The 14,523-nt window shown below is 36.9% G+C and overlaps 1 protein-coding gene across 3 annotated transcripts in view; it reads right to left on the reverse strand.

Moving 5' to 3' along the window:
* LOC127852727 (uncharacterized) overlaps positions 1 to 14,523 on the reverse strand; it is a 51,351-nt gene that overhangs the window by 15,327 nt on the left and 21,501 nt on the right. For all 3 annotated transcript variants that reach the window (XM_052386698.1, XM_052386690.1, XM_052386682.1), the window contains exons 37-54: positions 13,900 to 14,019; positions 12,239 to 12,447; positions 11,801 to 11,960; positions 11,138 to 11,298; positions 10,743 to 10,905; positions 10,347 to 10,577; positions 8,651 to 8,727; positions 7,934 to 8,182; positions 5,391 to 5,540; positions 4,731 to 4,835; positions 4,350 to 4,457; positions 3,742 to 3,895; positions 3,186 to 3,315; positions 2,751 to 2,836; positions 2,203 to 2,526; positions 1,679 to 1,878; positions 474 to 646; positions 117 to 341 (exon numbers count right to left, since the gene is read on the reverse strand). In XM_052386698.1, coding sequence (XP_052242658.1) covers positions 117 to 341; positions 474 to 646; positions 1,679 to 1,878; positions 2,203 to 2,526; positions 2,751 to 2,836; positions 3,186 to 3,315; positions 3,742 to 3,895; positions 4,350 to 4,457; positions 4,731 to 4,835; positions 5,391 to 5,540; positions 7,934 to 8,182; positions 8,651 to 8,727; positions 10,347 to 10,577; positions 10,743 to 10,905; positions 11,138 to 11,298; positions 11,801 to 11,960; positions 12,239 to 12,447; positions 13,900 to 14,019 — 3,025 coding nt within the window. The remainder of the gene's footprint in view (positions 1 to 116; positions 342 to 473; positions 647 to 1,678; positions 1,879 to 2,202; positions 2,527 to 2,750; positions 2,837 to 3,185; positions 3,316 to 3,741; positions 3,896 to 4,349; positions 4,458 to 4,730; positions 4,836 to 5,390; positions 5,541 to 7,933; positions 8,183 to 8,650; positions 8,728 to 10,346; positions 10,578 to 10,742; positions 10,906 to 11,137; positions 11,299 to 11,800; positions 11,961 to 12,238; positions 12,448 to 13,899; positions 14,020 to 14,523) is intronic.

Consider the following 14,523-nt stretch of genomic DNA (forward strand, 5'->3'; position numbering starts at 1 on the left):
GGTTTAAAGGAAAGATGTTAAAGCAGTCAATATTTTTGTCAACGATAGTCTTACCATCAAAGTAAAATTTGTGAGGCCACAAAGTAATATTAAAAAAAATAACGCTATAGTCATGCCTGTCATCGAGACCAAGTGTGATGGCATCATTCAGCTCCACGTAGTTTTCCATGCCGTTCATGTACAGTCCCTGGTTGGTGTGCTCGAGGCAGTCGGCCCGCAGGTTGGACCAGATCATCGGGAACTCACCAAACTGGAACACGCCCAGGCGGCCTCCAGTAATGGCGTTGTTGTATAGGGCCCCAGAGTCGGCCGTCAGCGTAGTACCTTGGTACACTTTCAAACTGGGGAACAAAATGGTAAGCCCTTGATATCTTATTAATGTCATGATATATTTCAGTGAAATGTTAGATGAATTATTGGGACTAAATACTATAGAAAGAATGTCAATAATCTTAGTAGTATCTAGAGCATACTGTATGTATCCAGTGGTGGGCCTGTGTGTGAGGTACCATCTGTAGGACTTATTTGGCTGCCAACCTTGCATTTTGGGATCCTGCCAAATCATGGTGGATATCCCGGAGGTGCTGTAGCTATGCCAAAGAGCATTGGCCAAGTCCGAACCAGGACCAACAGTTGAGTTGATAAGCTGCAACAGCAACGCATATTTGTTCACTGAACGAGGTCCAATGAGTTATCAAAAAGTTCGAAGACAGATAAAAGGGAAGATCTAAAACGAAATAGGAAGGTGCTCCATTCTGCAACTTTTTGCCCCCCCCCCCCCCTGCTGCCCCTTGGACTTCTTAACACAAAAAGTGTGAAATTATTTTTACATGAAATATATTTTTTGCATGTATTAAATCGCAAATGACACGTCTATGTTACGTTATTTACAAGTGTTTGACTTAGACATTACGTGGATTAAGAAAATCATTAGAATATTGGTTTAGACTGATTCGTCTTTCCAACCAGCTCCTTTTTAGTTCCACCATGTAATTTGTGTGGGTCTAGATCTGTCTTTAAACAATTAGCCATTGTGTCATTAAATATAACATTTCTAATCATATATTATGTTTATGCAATGTCTTGCCCCGATGTAATTGTTGCGAAATAGATTCGTCTGTTTGATTTCTGATGAAAGTCTGAAAATGTGCACATATTTTCATACAGGTAAGTATTTATTGTTTACAAGCCATTGGGCAATGGGGCTATACATAAATTATATTGTTTGCATGTTTTAGTATTGAAGTAAACTGCATATTTTCACTTTGTGTGCCAATATTTCTAAATCAGTTTTGTAGCACGTTCTATTCTTATCATGTGACATACATTCTTACAATATTGCCCAATCGTAGCATAAAGGTACAATGTGTCTTTTAATTTCAGTGTCACATTGTACTTTTTTGCACCAAAAGGACGAAATCACATATGAGCCGCGTTCTGAGAAAACTGGGCTTAATGCATGTGCGTAAAGTGTCATCCCAGATTAGCACGTGCATTCCGCACAGGCTAATCAGGGACGACACTTTCCGCTTGTATGACATTTTTCGTTTGAATGAAGTCTATTTTTAGCAAAAATCCAATTTGGGCGGAAAGTGTCGTCCCTGATTACCCTATGCGGACTGCACAGGCTAATCAGGGGCGACACGTTACACACATGCACTCACATATACACAGTTACCTTTATCTGCACCCCCTGAATGCCGCCTTTGTAGGTGAAGTTTTCGCCATCCTTGTAGTTATGGTGAATGCCCTTCCACATGACGATGTAGAACTTCCTGTTGTTCGTGTAGCCGAACACGAACCCGAAATATTTGTCAGCGGAGGACTGAGTTGTGAACCAGGTGCCTTTGAATTCCACTGCCCCATAAGCCTGCTTACCTACCAAGATAACGAACCTATTACTGTTTATATACCTGTCTAATTTTGCATTGAATCTTCATATTCGAAATAATTATTTGTATAATTGTTTATGCACTAAATAAGTAAAAAAAAAGTAAACGCTTTGCAATGGTGCAGCAAATATCGACACGTGAATGCATATCAAAACATATCCCACATAAAACCCACATATTATTTAGATATATCTTAGAATAAATTTTTCATTGATTTTCGCAAATATAGGCGATATTCAATGTTTTCATAGGAGCCGTTTGTAGAAATAATTGTGGTATAATATGAATGCCATCTTATAACACCTCCTACCTATAAGCATGGTGGGCATTCCCGTGTATGCCAACTGCATCACTTCTCCTCCATTGTTCTTTACCAGCCACCTCGGCATCGCTGTGTTAAGGGACGGATAAAGATTAACAGTGAAATACAACTTAAACGAGGTGGTCTGTATTTTCGGGTTAAAGGGGCACGTGTCGTTCTTGTCGACAATACCGTCGCCGTCTGTATCCCCTTCGCATGCATCACCGACGCCGTTTCCATCAGTGTCTGCATTGTTGGCATTATACACATATGGGCAAGTGTCGATGCTGTTATTGATGCCATCTTTATCGATGTCATCGTCACACATGTCACCTTAAACGCGATAACGTCAACATAAGAAATAGTATCTCCAACAAAACTCCCCACACGCCTGTGTTTAAATGTATTAACATAAATGAATAACATATTGGCATTATATTTATTTTCAATTTGGGCTTTATAAAAAAAGTCATATAGTGTATTATCCGTTGTTATTCAATAATTTTTATTTGTTTTGGTCCCTAATTTGGTAAGGAATATAGGACAAGAAGACTTACCTTCACCATCGCCATCGATATCAGATTGGTCGCCATTCATATAATCGGGACAATTGTCCACATTGTCTGTAACACTGTCGCCATCTCTAAATTTATACAAAAGGCCGAATTGCCTTATTATGATGTTTTAAGCCGTATCGTTAAAATGTGATTAATCATCTGCCAACAGGAGTTTATATTTGTTGTAAATAACAATTCGGATTTAACAAGCAAAACAAAGTCTGCTTGTAACATTCTATTCATATGGACTAGGGTTTAAATGATTATACAGACACAAACTGATCCTCGCAGAAGATAATCTTTCGTTGCTGATTCGCAATATATATGGACTTAATACTTGTACTGTTTATAACGCAAACACCACATTTAAAATATTAACAGCGCATGTCGTAAATTAAGTGAAGAATTATAATTTCGTTTAGTAAGCTGATGTACCTGTCAATATTGGTCGTAACAGGCACATCGCAAACATCACCCACAAAGTTTTCATTTGAGTCAGCCTGGTTCGAGTTTGAAATATTAGGGCAGTTGTCAGATGTGTCGGGAACTCCATCCCCGTCGGTGTCTTGCGAAGACAGATATTGGTTTATCACAATTGCATAAAACATTGTTTATAAATATATTAAAAATCAGACATTCATGCAAAATGATTAGAAGTCAAAAACTGGACATTTAAACGTATGTTTGGAAATAACTTTTATAAACATATCTACAGTAAACAAAAAATAACATACTTATTATGTCAACATATTTGACAAATTTCTTTAACTATATTTACCAATTCATCCAAATGGCTTTCATTTACTTATAATGGAAGGTCACAGTTACATGAAAATCATCAAAATACATGTAAGTTAGAAATTACACATTAAAACCGTGTCAATATACATGCAGAACTTCTCTCAATAATTGTTACTGTAACGTGATGTGTTTTTCGGGTTTGTGCATTTCACTATTCACAAATAATTTAGTATTACACCATGTTTCATACCCAGATCATTATTGTCACAGGCGTCCCCGACACCATTGAAGTCCCCATCCTTCTGATCAGGGTCGCTAACGGACGGACAGACGTCGCAAGCATCGCCCACCCCGTCACCGTCCGCATCAGTTTGGTTGAAATTGGACACAAATTGACAGTTGTCCTGTACGCATAAAATAACGTTATTGATGTCAGCATGTCAAATGTATCCAAATATGCCATTGTATAGCCCCCCCCCCCCTCCCAAATAAAAACGGTAATATAAAATGTTTTATGTTTTAAACATGTTTCGCTATGGATGGCAGTATCCTCTCAATATTTCACTAATTCGCATATATTGTTATCGCATTATCAGCATGCAATTTCTCATTTAACCCATTTATGCCTAGTGGACTCTCCCATCCTTCTAAATTGGATCAATTCATTTCCAAAATTAGGGATGTCTAGTATATTTATTTCTATATTTAGAATATTTCTTACAGAAATTCCTTTAAGCAAACAGCGTCATGCGACGTCTCATCTGGGTCTTCGCTGTTTGCCAAGGCCTTTTTTTCTAGACGCTAGGCATGAATGAGTTAATTATGTATTAAATGTAATGAAATGGAGGGTATTTTCACCAGCCAATCGTATCGCCCATCACTATCATCATCGTCATCACAATTGTCCCCGAACGAATCCCCATCGATGTCTTCTTGCATGCTGTTTGGAATGTTTCGGCAAATATCCTAAATCAAACAGCAATTTACTCAATATAACTTATTCGTACATGAAATGTTGAAACTTCTATCCTTATATCAATACACTAGTCATATTAATCAAGTAAAGTTGAAGCGCGATTAAGGATCAGACTATTTGACTGTACTTATAAGCATCTTTACAACGATTCCTTTCATTTATTTACGGTACTAATCATTAAGACAGCTTTGATATTCCTAGAAGGATGCTGTTGTGCTCTTCCTTTATTCTACAAACTTTCATTTACTGCGCGAAGAACGCACCCGTTTACATCCCCAGTCCAGACAAGGGATTCCAACATCCGGAAAGCCGTCGTTGTCGGAGTCAAGCCCGCAGAGATTACCCGGGCCGGCATAGCCAGGTTTGCACTGAAGAATTAACATCAACTGAACGTTAGAGACGTATAGACATGACCATATTTTAATGATTAGATTGAAAAATCTCAGAATTCTTAAAATACGACATTAGTGTTATAATTCTGTCTTTTAATATGATTATTTCCTTTGCTACATATTAATATAATTGTACAGGTACCAATGTTTAAAGATCGATTAAAATAAATTAAAACTGGTGCCTGCTCTGATGAAAAGGGGGTTTAATGCATGTGCGTAAAGTGTTGTCCCAGATTAACATGTGCAGTCCGCACAGGCTAATCAGGGACGACACTTTCCGCTTGATGATATTTTTCGTTCAAAGAAAGTCTCTTCTTAGCAAAAATCCAGTTTAGGCGGAAAGTTTCGTCCCTGATTAACATGTGCAGTCCGCACAGGCTAATCAGGGAAGACACTTTCCGCTTTTATGATACTTTTTGTTCAAAGAAAGTATCTTTTTAGCAAAACTCCAGCGGGCTGCACAGGATTATCTGGGAGGACACTTTACGCATATGCATAAACCGCCTTTTCAGCTAATTCAGATCCCCTTACCACACATCTGAACAGTGCCGGTCCAAGATAGAGACAGTCAGCCTCTCGTATACAATTATTGGCTCCAGATTTACAGAAGTTGTCAAGGTAACAGCCGCTTTTGTTCGTCCCCATGTACCCAGAGGCACAGAAACTGCAGTAGTAACTGCCCTAAAAACAGCAACATTAAAGGTGACGAAATGATTCTTTTTATTTCCTTTTTTTTTATTCCTATTGACTGATACAATAACACTAGGGTTGGCAACGGTTAATCGGTTAACCGGTTATCCGTTTCTTTAGGAGGTTAACCGATTACAAAATTAATATTCGGTTACTCTTGCAGAAATGCATTTTTTTGTTAAACGCGATAAATGCTCAAATCGTTAGCACCTTTCCCTTTTCAATCAGCACACACCAGTGATAGTTTTCATCTGTATGAGAAACTTAAATAGATCGCGGTGGTGTAGTGGATGAGGTGTCTGCCTAGCGATCGGGAGTTCGTGGGTTCGCTCCCTACTCTGGGAGCGTTCTCATTATCTCCTCCATAGACACCAAGTACTGGTTCTTCCCAGGAAACGGACTCGATAATGTCCCTCTGCCTATAATACTCGAAAGAGCGGTTGGCAGTAATCAGAGATAGATAGATGTAGTGATTGACTTAAAGGTGATAGTAATCTTGAATAGATTTTTTCGGATATGTTTGTCCCACCGTTTGTTTATGTTTATGTGAGCACTGGAGCTCTTGATAGAAACTATTGAAGTTCATCAGTAACTATTTAAATGTTTTGTTATATTGTTATATCTGGTTTTATAATTTTGTATATGTAGTAGGGATGTCATATTAAACACGGCATTGCTAAGAAAATTAACTTGACGCAGCTAACCAAACCCCCTTACAACAAAATAATGACATCCTTCAATGCGATCGATGGAGTCTAAATCATAACCCACATATTAAAAACTAAGTCAAACAGAGCCATTTCAATACCTCGCGCAAGTAAACGAGTTCATTTAGTATCATTAACATTACCACGCTTTGTTTTATTATTCCCGAAGCGTAAAAACGCTTCATTTATTATTACATGAACTAAGATTTTGAGATAGCGAAAGTAATAAAATAGAGTTGTTTTTTAACAAGCATCATATATTATCCCATTAAGATAAACACGCTTCATTTATAATGTATTCTCCCTTGATCAAAGTCACGTTTCATGTAGTATGTTATTAGCAAACGGACTAACGCTGAATTTCAAATACCACGCTTTTAAGAATGTTTACGCGTTTCCAAAACACGAAACCCTGTTGGGAAAACTTAAATGTTCGGGCCAGTGATTTTGTAATAAATAATGCGTATATTTAATGTAATGTGACTTGTCATAACGTGACTCATTGTCTTTTCATGTAAGGCAATACGTGCATTCAAAAGTAATCGTTCCTCTAACAATCCTAATTGAACGGCGTCGTATGAAAATGGGCCCTATGGTATATGCGGCCAGCGTTGCTCCAGAGCAGCCTGCGCAGTCACGCAAGGTCTCGTGGTCTCATTGGCGTTAATTGGTCTGGAGCTACATATGTCGAATAAGAACCATTTTCGCATGACGCGGATCAAATAATACTCAGTACGTTTGTGTACTCGAATATAGCCAATGTCATAGTTAAGTATAGCACTGCACTTTGGTGTTATCTCAACTTCGAAAGTCAACTATTATAAATAAAAATAAGTTGCATTTATATATCATCATGATAGTTCTCCTTTTCATTTTCCTAATTATCATCAATTTCAGCAGTGTCATGATTATCAACATCATCATAATTAGCAGCAGTACCACAATCAGCAGCAGTACCAGCATCAGTGGCATGTCACTGCATTTCAGTATTATTAAAACCACAATTGCATCATACCCCTGTGATCAATATCATACTATTGTGTAATTTAAAAAGGGACGTGTTCGCAGATGTTCACATTATTTGAAGTGTGTCATTAAACGCCTTTAATAGCTAGATTTGAACATCGGTGATACAGAGTTCCGGTAAAAAAAACAAAGACAAAATTTATAAACGAAAATCAAAGAAAAGTATCTGCTTATCGAAAATCCAGTGTATGTTGAAATTTCGTCCCTGATTAGCCTTTACGGACTGCACAGGCTAATCTTGGACGACACTGTACGAACATGCCTTGATTTCTCACAACGCATAAGTAATTAGGCTGCAAGACAATCAACAAGACAGTATATTTGCATATACATGTAATTGTTTATAAACGTCAAAGGCCTATACAATACATATTCTATAGGTCTTTGTAAACGTATACGTTTTTCGAATGTTTTTTTATGTGGTACAAAGACAGTCGGTTAACCGGTTAACCGCTCAAATATCAAAACAGGTTAACCGGTGACGGATTTGCTTTGGTTTGCCATCTCTAAATAACACATAAGATATCATATTACGCTCAACGACTATGTTACCCGTATGGTTTATTTAATCTGTTTGCATTAAAATTCAACACTCGTAAGATATATTCATAACACTTTAAATTAGACAATTTAATTTAGTATTTTACTCACTATTGTATTGACACACTTCATCAAAGGGTCGCATCCACCGTTGTCCGCCTCACACTCGTCGATATCGTCGCAAGTCTGGGAGCTAAAGTTGGACCTATCGAGGTTCTTGTAGATGAAGACCCGTTGGTAATTATCCCAGGCATACGCATCCTCATATGTCCCCTTGTAACCCTCGGGGCATTCCAGACATTGGTACCCGGGCTCAGTGTTGATGCAACGGTCCATAAAACAGGGGCTGTACGCGACACACTGGAAAACAACCGTTTTGTGTTATAAATGAGGGTGTGCGCTACGATTATGAACTATACATCGGGACAATTTAATGCAAGTTAATTGCGGAAATTGTCTATTAATAGACATCAGACTTGAAGCAATTGTTTAATGCCCACCAATGACTGTTGCTTAATGTTGGGGATAAACATGAACATGTTTGTTCACACACGCTGTAAAATGTAACTCATAGTGCCAAAGTTGATATCGTACTATTATTTGTTTAACTAATGTCACTGATACCTTTCCAAAATATTTAATTTAAAGAGGGTGTTTAATTAAAGTGTAATTGTAATTAAATATGCATATGTATTTCTGATTTGCATTCTCGTTTGAATAACAATAACTTATCATTGCGCTTTTTTATCAATATTTTTATCAGCGTGTAACCAAACTATAAACATGGTTTATCAATGTTTCATTCGAAGATAAGAGCGCAATTATTACCTCATTGACGTCTGTGCAATTCACGCCATTTCCTGTTAGACCAAATGCGCACGGTGCGCATGCGTGATTTCCTGTCCCTGTAAAAAGTAAACGCAAAATTTTATATGTATTTTCTAAATTATGTTTCGTGCTTCAACCTTATTAGAAAAATAGAAACTGTATAACCTAAGATTATATAAAGCATTTTAACTCACTGCTTTCCGGTAGTTTATAGAGAATATTCTGAAAATATATTTATAAATACAACTCTGTTAACATATGAAATAGCGTTACTTCGCGGATTGAGTCGATGAGAATTCAAAATTTCATGACAGAAGTGAATACCCACGTTAACGACTTTAATTCATACTTTGAACAGAAATTATTTGTAAAGAAAAAGCACTTTATTATGGAGAGCCCACCATAGTTATTAGATACGCATTATGCAAAGAAATGCATATTGTAAATCTGTTATTATCACATACAGGACGGTGCCATGACTGTTTTGCAGTATGTTCGGGTTTATGAAAAACGTTTATTTAATTTTTCCGGTGGTTTATATAGAAATATTAGTGAATTAAATCTGATAATTCACTGTTCCAAACAGTGACAAATAACAGTGAAAATTCTTGACTATTTGCATTGTTTGACCGCAACTATTTTTAGATATGTTTGGTTCCTCATTGTGACCTCCAAATTGAACCAAGGGCACTACTCTGCATTGAATGTTTATAACAACATACGGATTAGCTTGCATTGAACATACATGTAATGTAGGGAATTAGATTGTCCGGGAAGGGCAACAATACAAAAATAATCATTTGTAAGCATAATATTAAAAAGAAAATTTGTTGGATTCGGTGAAACATCGATTTTAATTTACTCGTGATCAAAGAAAACATATCTATTCACTTGTGTCTGCGCCACTCGTGAAAATATTATTTTCTATAATCATTCGTGGATTAAAATCGATATTTATTTCGCCGAATCAAACACATATCCTCTCTATATCCAAGTTAACGACGTATACGTCTTTGAATATACAGTCTTATATTAACTACTAGTATGCATGCGCACAAAGACTTTACTTTTTAAACATATGATAATTTATTAAGTTATATGGAATAATGATCATGTTGGATAGATGGCAAATGCATACTTTATGTTAGCTGTTATAAACTTGTGTAATATTGAACTAACATAAGTTTTGAATATTAACATCAAAATCGATTTCAAATCGGGCGTTGACTCTGATACTGACAATGAAAGGCAAATTAACGCTCCGCGTTTCAAATCATAATTTATATTGTTCGAAAGTAGAAATAGCAACATCATAGAATTTATGTTTAACCTGAAAATTGTTAATTAGAGGATTTGTGCATATTTGTTAATAAAATCAGTTTGTTTGACTGATCTGCTTTCCGCAGTGTTTTGTTAAAATCCGATATGTCGTTATTCTTTATAAAAAGCACTTACTGTTTAATTCGGGATTCTTTGCAAAAGTGCAAAAATCTTTGAGTATATCAATTGTGCAGTCGTCAAATGTCGTTCGTAGCACGGCGATTGAGCAAAATCTTTAACCAACGACCAACACATACTAGTGCATGTACACATAAAACATGTTGTAATAATATTGTAGCTGTGCCTTATTTACCAAACGAATCATGGGAACTCAACAGTTTATATTTAGGAGACCACACTAGACAATGACACATACCGATATTGTAACAGTATGAATAGTCGTAACACTTGTTCCCGTCAAGACAAGGGCACTGGGCAGCATTCTGGCACAACAAACATCCGGATGCTCCGTCCGTGTACTCCTCGGGTGCACATCTATCACACCAAGTCTTTCTCGTTGCTCTGTAGTAACCAGGGGCGCACGTGATGCACGAGTTTTGCCCAGCATTTGGTTGGTAGGTGCCCGCCAAACAGGGTATGCAGTGTTCTGCAAAATCATTGCATAGACCGATGAGTGAACAATCATAAAAAACCATATAATAAAATTAAAAATAATTAAGTCAATATAAATCATTTTATTTATAATTGCACGTTTTAAAGCCATTCACAATTCAATGTTTCAGTACTGCCATTTATTGAAAACTAGGCATACCAGTGTTCCCATCCGAGTATGAGCCCGCCTCGCATATTGTCCTGTTTCCCGAGTGGCAAGCATAGCCTGGCTCACAATGCGTGCACGCCATTGGACAGGAGGTTTTGGTGCATTCAACATAGTGATATAGCTCACATGGCTTGGCATAGCCGCCCGCGCAGATCTAAGACGTGAATGCACCACGAGATGGTAAGTATAATGATTTCCATTTTCAAAAGTTAGGATACATGTAAATAGGCAGAAATAACATGTAGTAAATACAAACTTCAAAATAATTTTAAGATACGTGTTATTTATGAACGAATAATATGAAATTATCTAAGTTGGAAGACTCCAGAAATGTGTACTCCTTTGTGACGTTTATATGTGAAAAAAAGTACAGCAAGGCATAATACCCATCCGTGCGGACATGCTGTGCACTCCGATGCCAGTCCAAAAGAATGTTCCACGGGATTCCGGTCACAAGTTCCGTTACCTAAACAACGGCCGCACGGTTTCTGGATGCCCTCCCCCTCACAATAGAAAGTTGTCTCACAGCGCATACAGCTCACGTCGTCTAAATAGGCATGCCATGATTCTCGTAATGGTTAATATTATGTTTAACACATAAGCAACAACATTATTGGAACAATCTATCTCTTTTTAATTACCAATATGCGCTGTGTATTAAATCAATACGGGTACATGAAAAAATTAACATTTTGGGCTGTATTACATCAACTTTATTCCACTTCCTAATTGATACATGATTATAATAATATAGCGCCATCTTTTACTTCATGAAAATGCTTATGCAACTGGAGTTTAGTTGGATCGTTGTTTTGCGACTTTTAAGGCACTACGTTTACAACATGTGTCCGTGTAAATTTTGTCTTTAATTGACATCCTGCGCAATCACTTACTATCCTAAATTCATAAAACTACGGTAAATTCATTTAGATACCTAGCATTTGTTTAAAACATTAGTACAACGCTTTTGTATTATAACCTTTATAAGCTAAATAATTTATTTTTGCGATATAATCATTTTACTCGATTATTTAAGCCTCAATACGCACAGAAAAGCTGCTCCGCTTGAGGGCACCCGTTAAACTCGAGCCTCATGGAAATGTTGGCGGAATGCCAGGTCTGCGGGTTGACCCTGATCTTCGTGCCTAGAACGGGAGGCTGTAACATGTGCCTCACAACGGTGGTTCGGTCCGTGTTTCCGGCAAATACCTTAAACAAATATACATGATATGTATAATTTTGCTCTCCTTGACAATCAACAAAGCTAATTGTGGTACTAACACATTTAGGTTTAGTTTGAAACCTTGAATGTAATGAATTCATAAATAAAACATGAGCGTCTATTAAGTTATTATTTATTTCAGCTTTCAAACATATTTATTCAAGTTTATGAATGATGATGAATAATGCATAACAATCTCTATTATGTCTTTAAAAGATACTTACAACTATGGATAAGTAGTGCACAACTATGAATAAGTAGTAACCTCTTGTCCCGAATATGCCTGGTAGGTGATCCAAGTGCCCCTGTCGTCGACGTAGAAAATCTTGAAAGAGGTTACCCACTCGTCGGCATCGGCTCGACCCTGAATCTGCACGGCGGTGAACTTGTACGGCGTCCCCATGTCCACTTGCACGTACTGGCTGGAATCGACGACTCCGGCTACCCAGGCGCCTGCAAGCTTGCTGTAGACATCTGCATGAGGTTTGTAGTAATGTCATACGCACCAACATAATTTCAACGGATGTTTAAGTAATGTTTGAAAACGTGCTTAAAGGCTTGATTTTAGGAAGTTTCGTCAGTTCCTTTGTGTAATAAACTCCACTTATTGATGCGCAATAATATCTCTTTGAATTATCGTTCATCTTTGTTTCAGCAAAATAGGAGGTTTTGGGGATTCCGATAATGACGTCACGTTTGCGCATGCTCAAATTTTGGCCGTCAAAACTGCGGCCATTCTGCTATTGTTTGCATTGATGAAGCGCATCGTGATAAGGTTACAAACATATTCGCGACCTTTTTGAAGAACAAAAAATACTCAGAAATTGAAATTCTTTCAGATTAAATTGAATCCAATGAACGAAAACAAACAACAAATTGATTGATTTTATGTAATCAACATATAGAAACTGATTTGAACCTATTTGTCTGTAAAAACTTACCTTGTTACAGATTAACTAAATCCTCTTGATAAATGTAAATGTTTTTTATTTAATTGTTCACACCAATTTTGACACCCTTTGTTTCAGCATTTTAACCCAGTGTTTAATTGCCCCTTTGTTTATCACAAACCAATTATCTCGATATGATCGGATACTGTCCAGACAATTACTTAAAAACAATGTGTCATAAACCCAGGGACCTATACTTGTATGACTCTGTATGGGTTCTATCTATTAATATTTTCATTCAATGTAATCGAAACGAAAATTCATTCAATGGAAAAGAAAATTAAAAATACATTTCAAGATTGAAATGTATTGAGCTATTTTAGGGCTTTGTTTTATAACTGATTCAATGCCTTACACTAAATTTCAATCGCGGATGAAAAATAACACTATCGCATCCACACCACTTATAATAATATTCAAATTATTATATGTTTTATTATTTTTGAAATATCATTTATTAAATTTTTACTTAAAAAAAGAATACGGGTATTTATAATTTTGTTTTGTGAAATTATAAGTATAAAGTCTTCCGACGACCTTTACTCTGATACAATGTAATTAGCCACGATCAATAAGTTGACGGCCAATCTATTTTTAGTAACGGAAAACCCCTCTTGTGACGTCACACAAAAACCTCCTATAAGCAATTGCGAATTGATATTTATCGTTGCAAAAGTGCGTAGATTATCAGTTGATAGGGTCAATTTATGGTACCCGCATCATAGTTATAATACACATGAGTATAACATCCTAGTTTTAGTGATAAGATGAATAAGAAAGGATAAACATAGTTTAATTATTCAATTATTAAGCCAGATATATATAAAGAACAATCAAAACACCGTTCTTGTTAAAGACTCCATATTAAGTTAAGAACGAGACGCTGAACCAACCAACTCAATAACTGTAATTATGTATATCTATTGTAAAGTAAATGTGTAATTAAAAGCTGTAATTGTCTGACTGCGGTACATACTTTCCTTGCTGTTGACGCGCGCCCTTCCAGCTGCTGTTGACACGGGATGGTACACGGATGAAGCGTTCATGCTAGTGTCGAGAACCGTGCCGACTATGAGGCCGATGTCCTCATCACAATCTGCGACATGAAGTTTGAAGCATGAACACATATGAGTTGTGTTCTGTGAAAAAGGGTTTTAATGCATGTGCGTGAAGTGTCGTCCCAGATTAGCTTGTGCAGTCCGCACGTGCTAATCAGGGCCGACACTTTCCGCCTAAATTGGATTTTTGCCAAGAAGAGACTTCATTTAAACGAAAAATGTGATAAAAGCGGAAAGTGTCGTCCCTGATTAGCCTGTGCGGACTGCACAGTCTTCTCAGACCACTGCTCATATAGACATTGCAACAAGTGCCCAGCATTATGAGAAACTGAAGGGTATTTTTACATTTTAAGTTTAAGTTGAGTTTATTTACACTGTATACAAATCGCAAACTACATGGGAACACAGATGTCAGCAAATGTATAAATGAAAGTATTACCGGTTCGATAAATAAGGTATTTCATTGGTATGGCACATATTATTAGAAGAGAAAGTTAGGTCATTGGTTAGAATTTTTGTTTTGGTATGTACTGAACGTTAAA

Source organism: Dreissena polymorpha, chromosome 1 (assembly GCF_020536995.1).
Source record: "Dreissena polymorpha isolate Duluth1 chromosome 1, UMN_Dpol_1.0, whole genome shotgun sequence".
In the NCBI taxonomy this organism is placed as follows: domain Eukaryota; kingdom Metazoa; phylum Mollusca; class Bivalvia; order Myida; family Dreissenidae; genus Dreissena; species Dreissena polymorpha.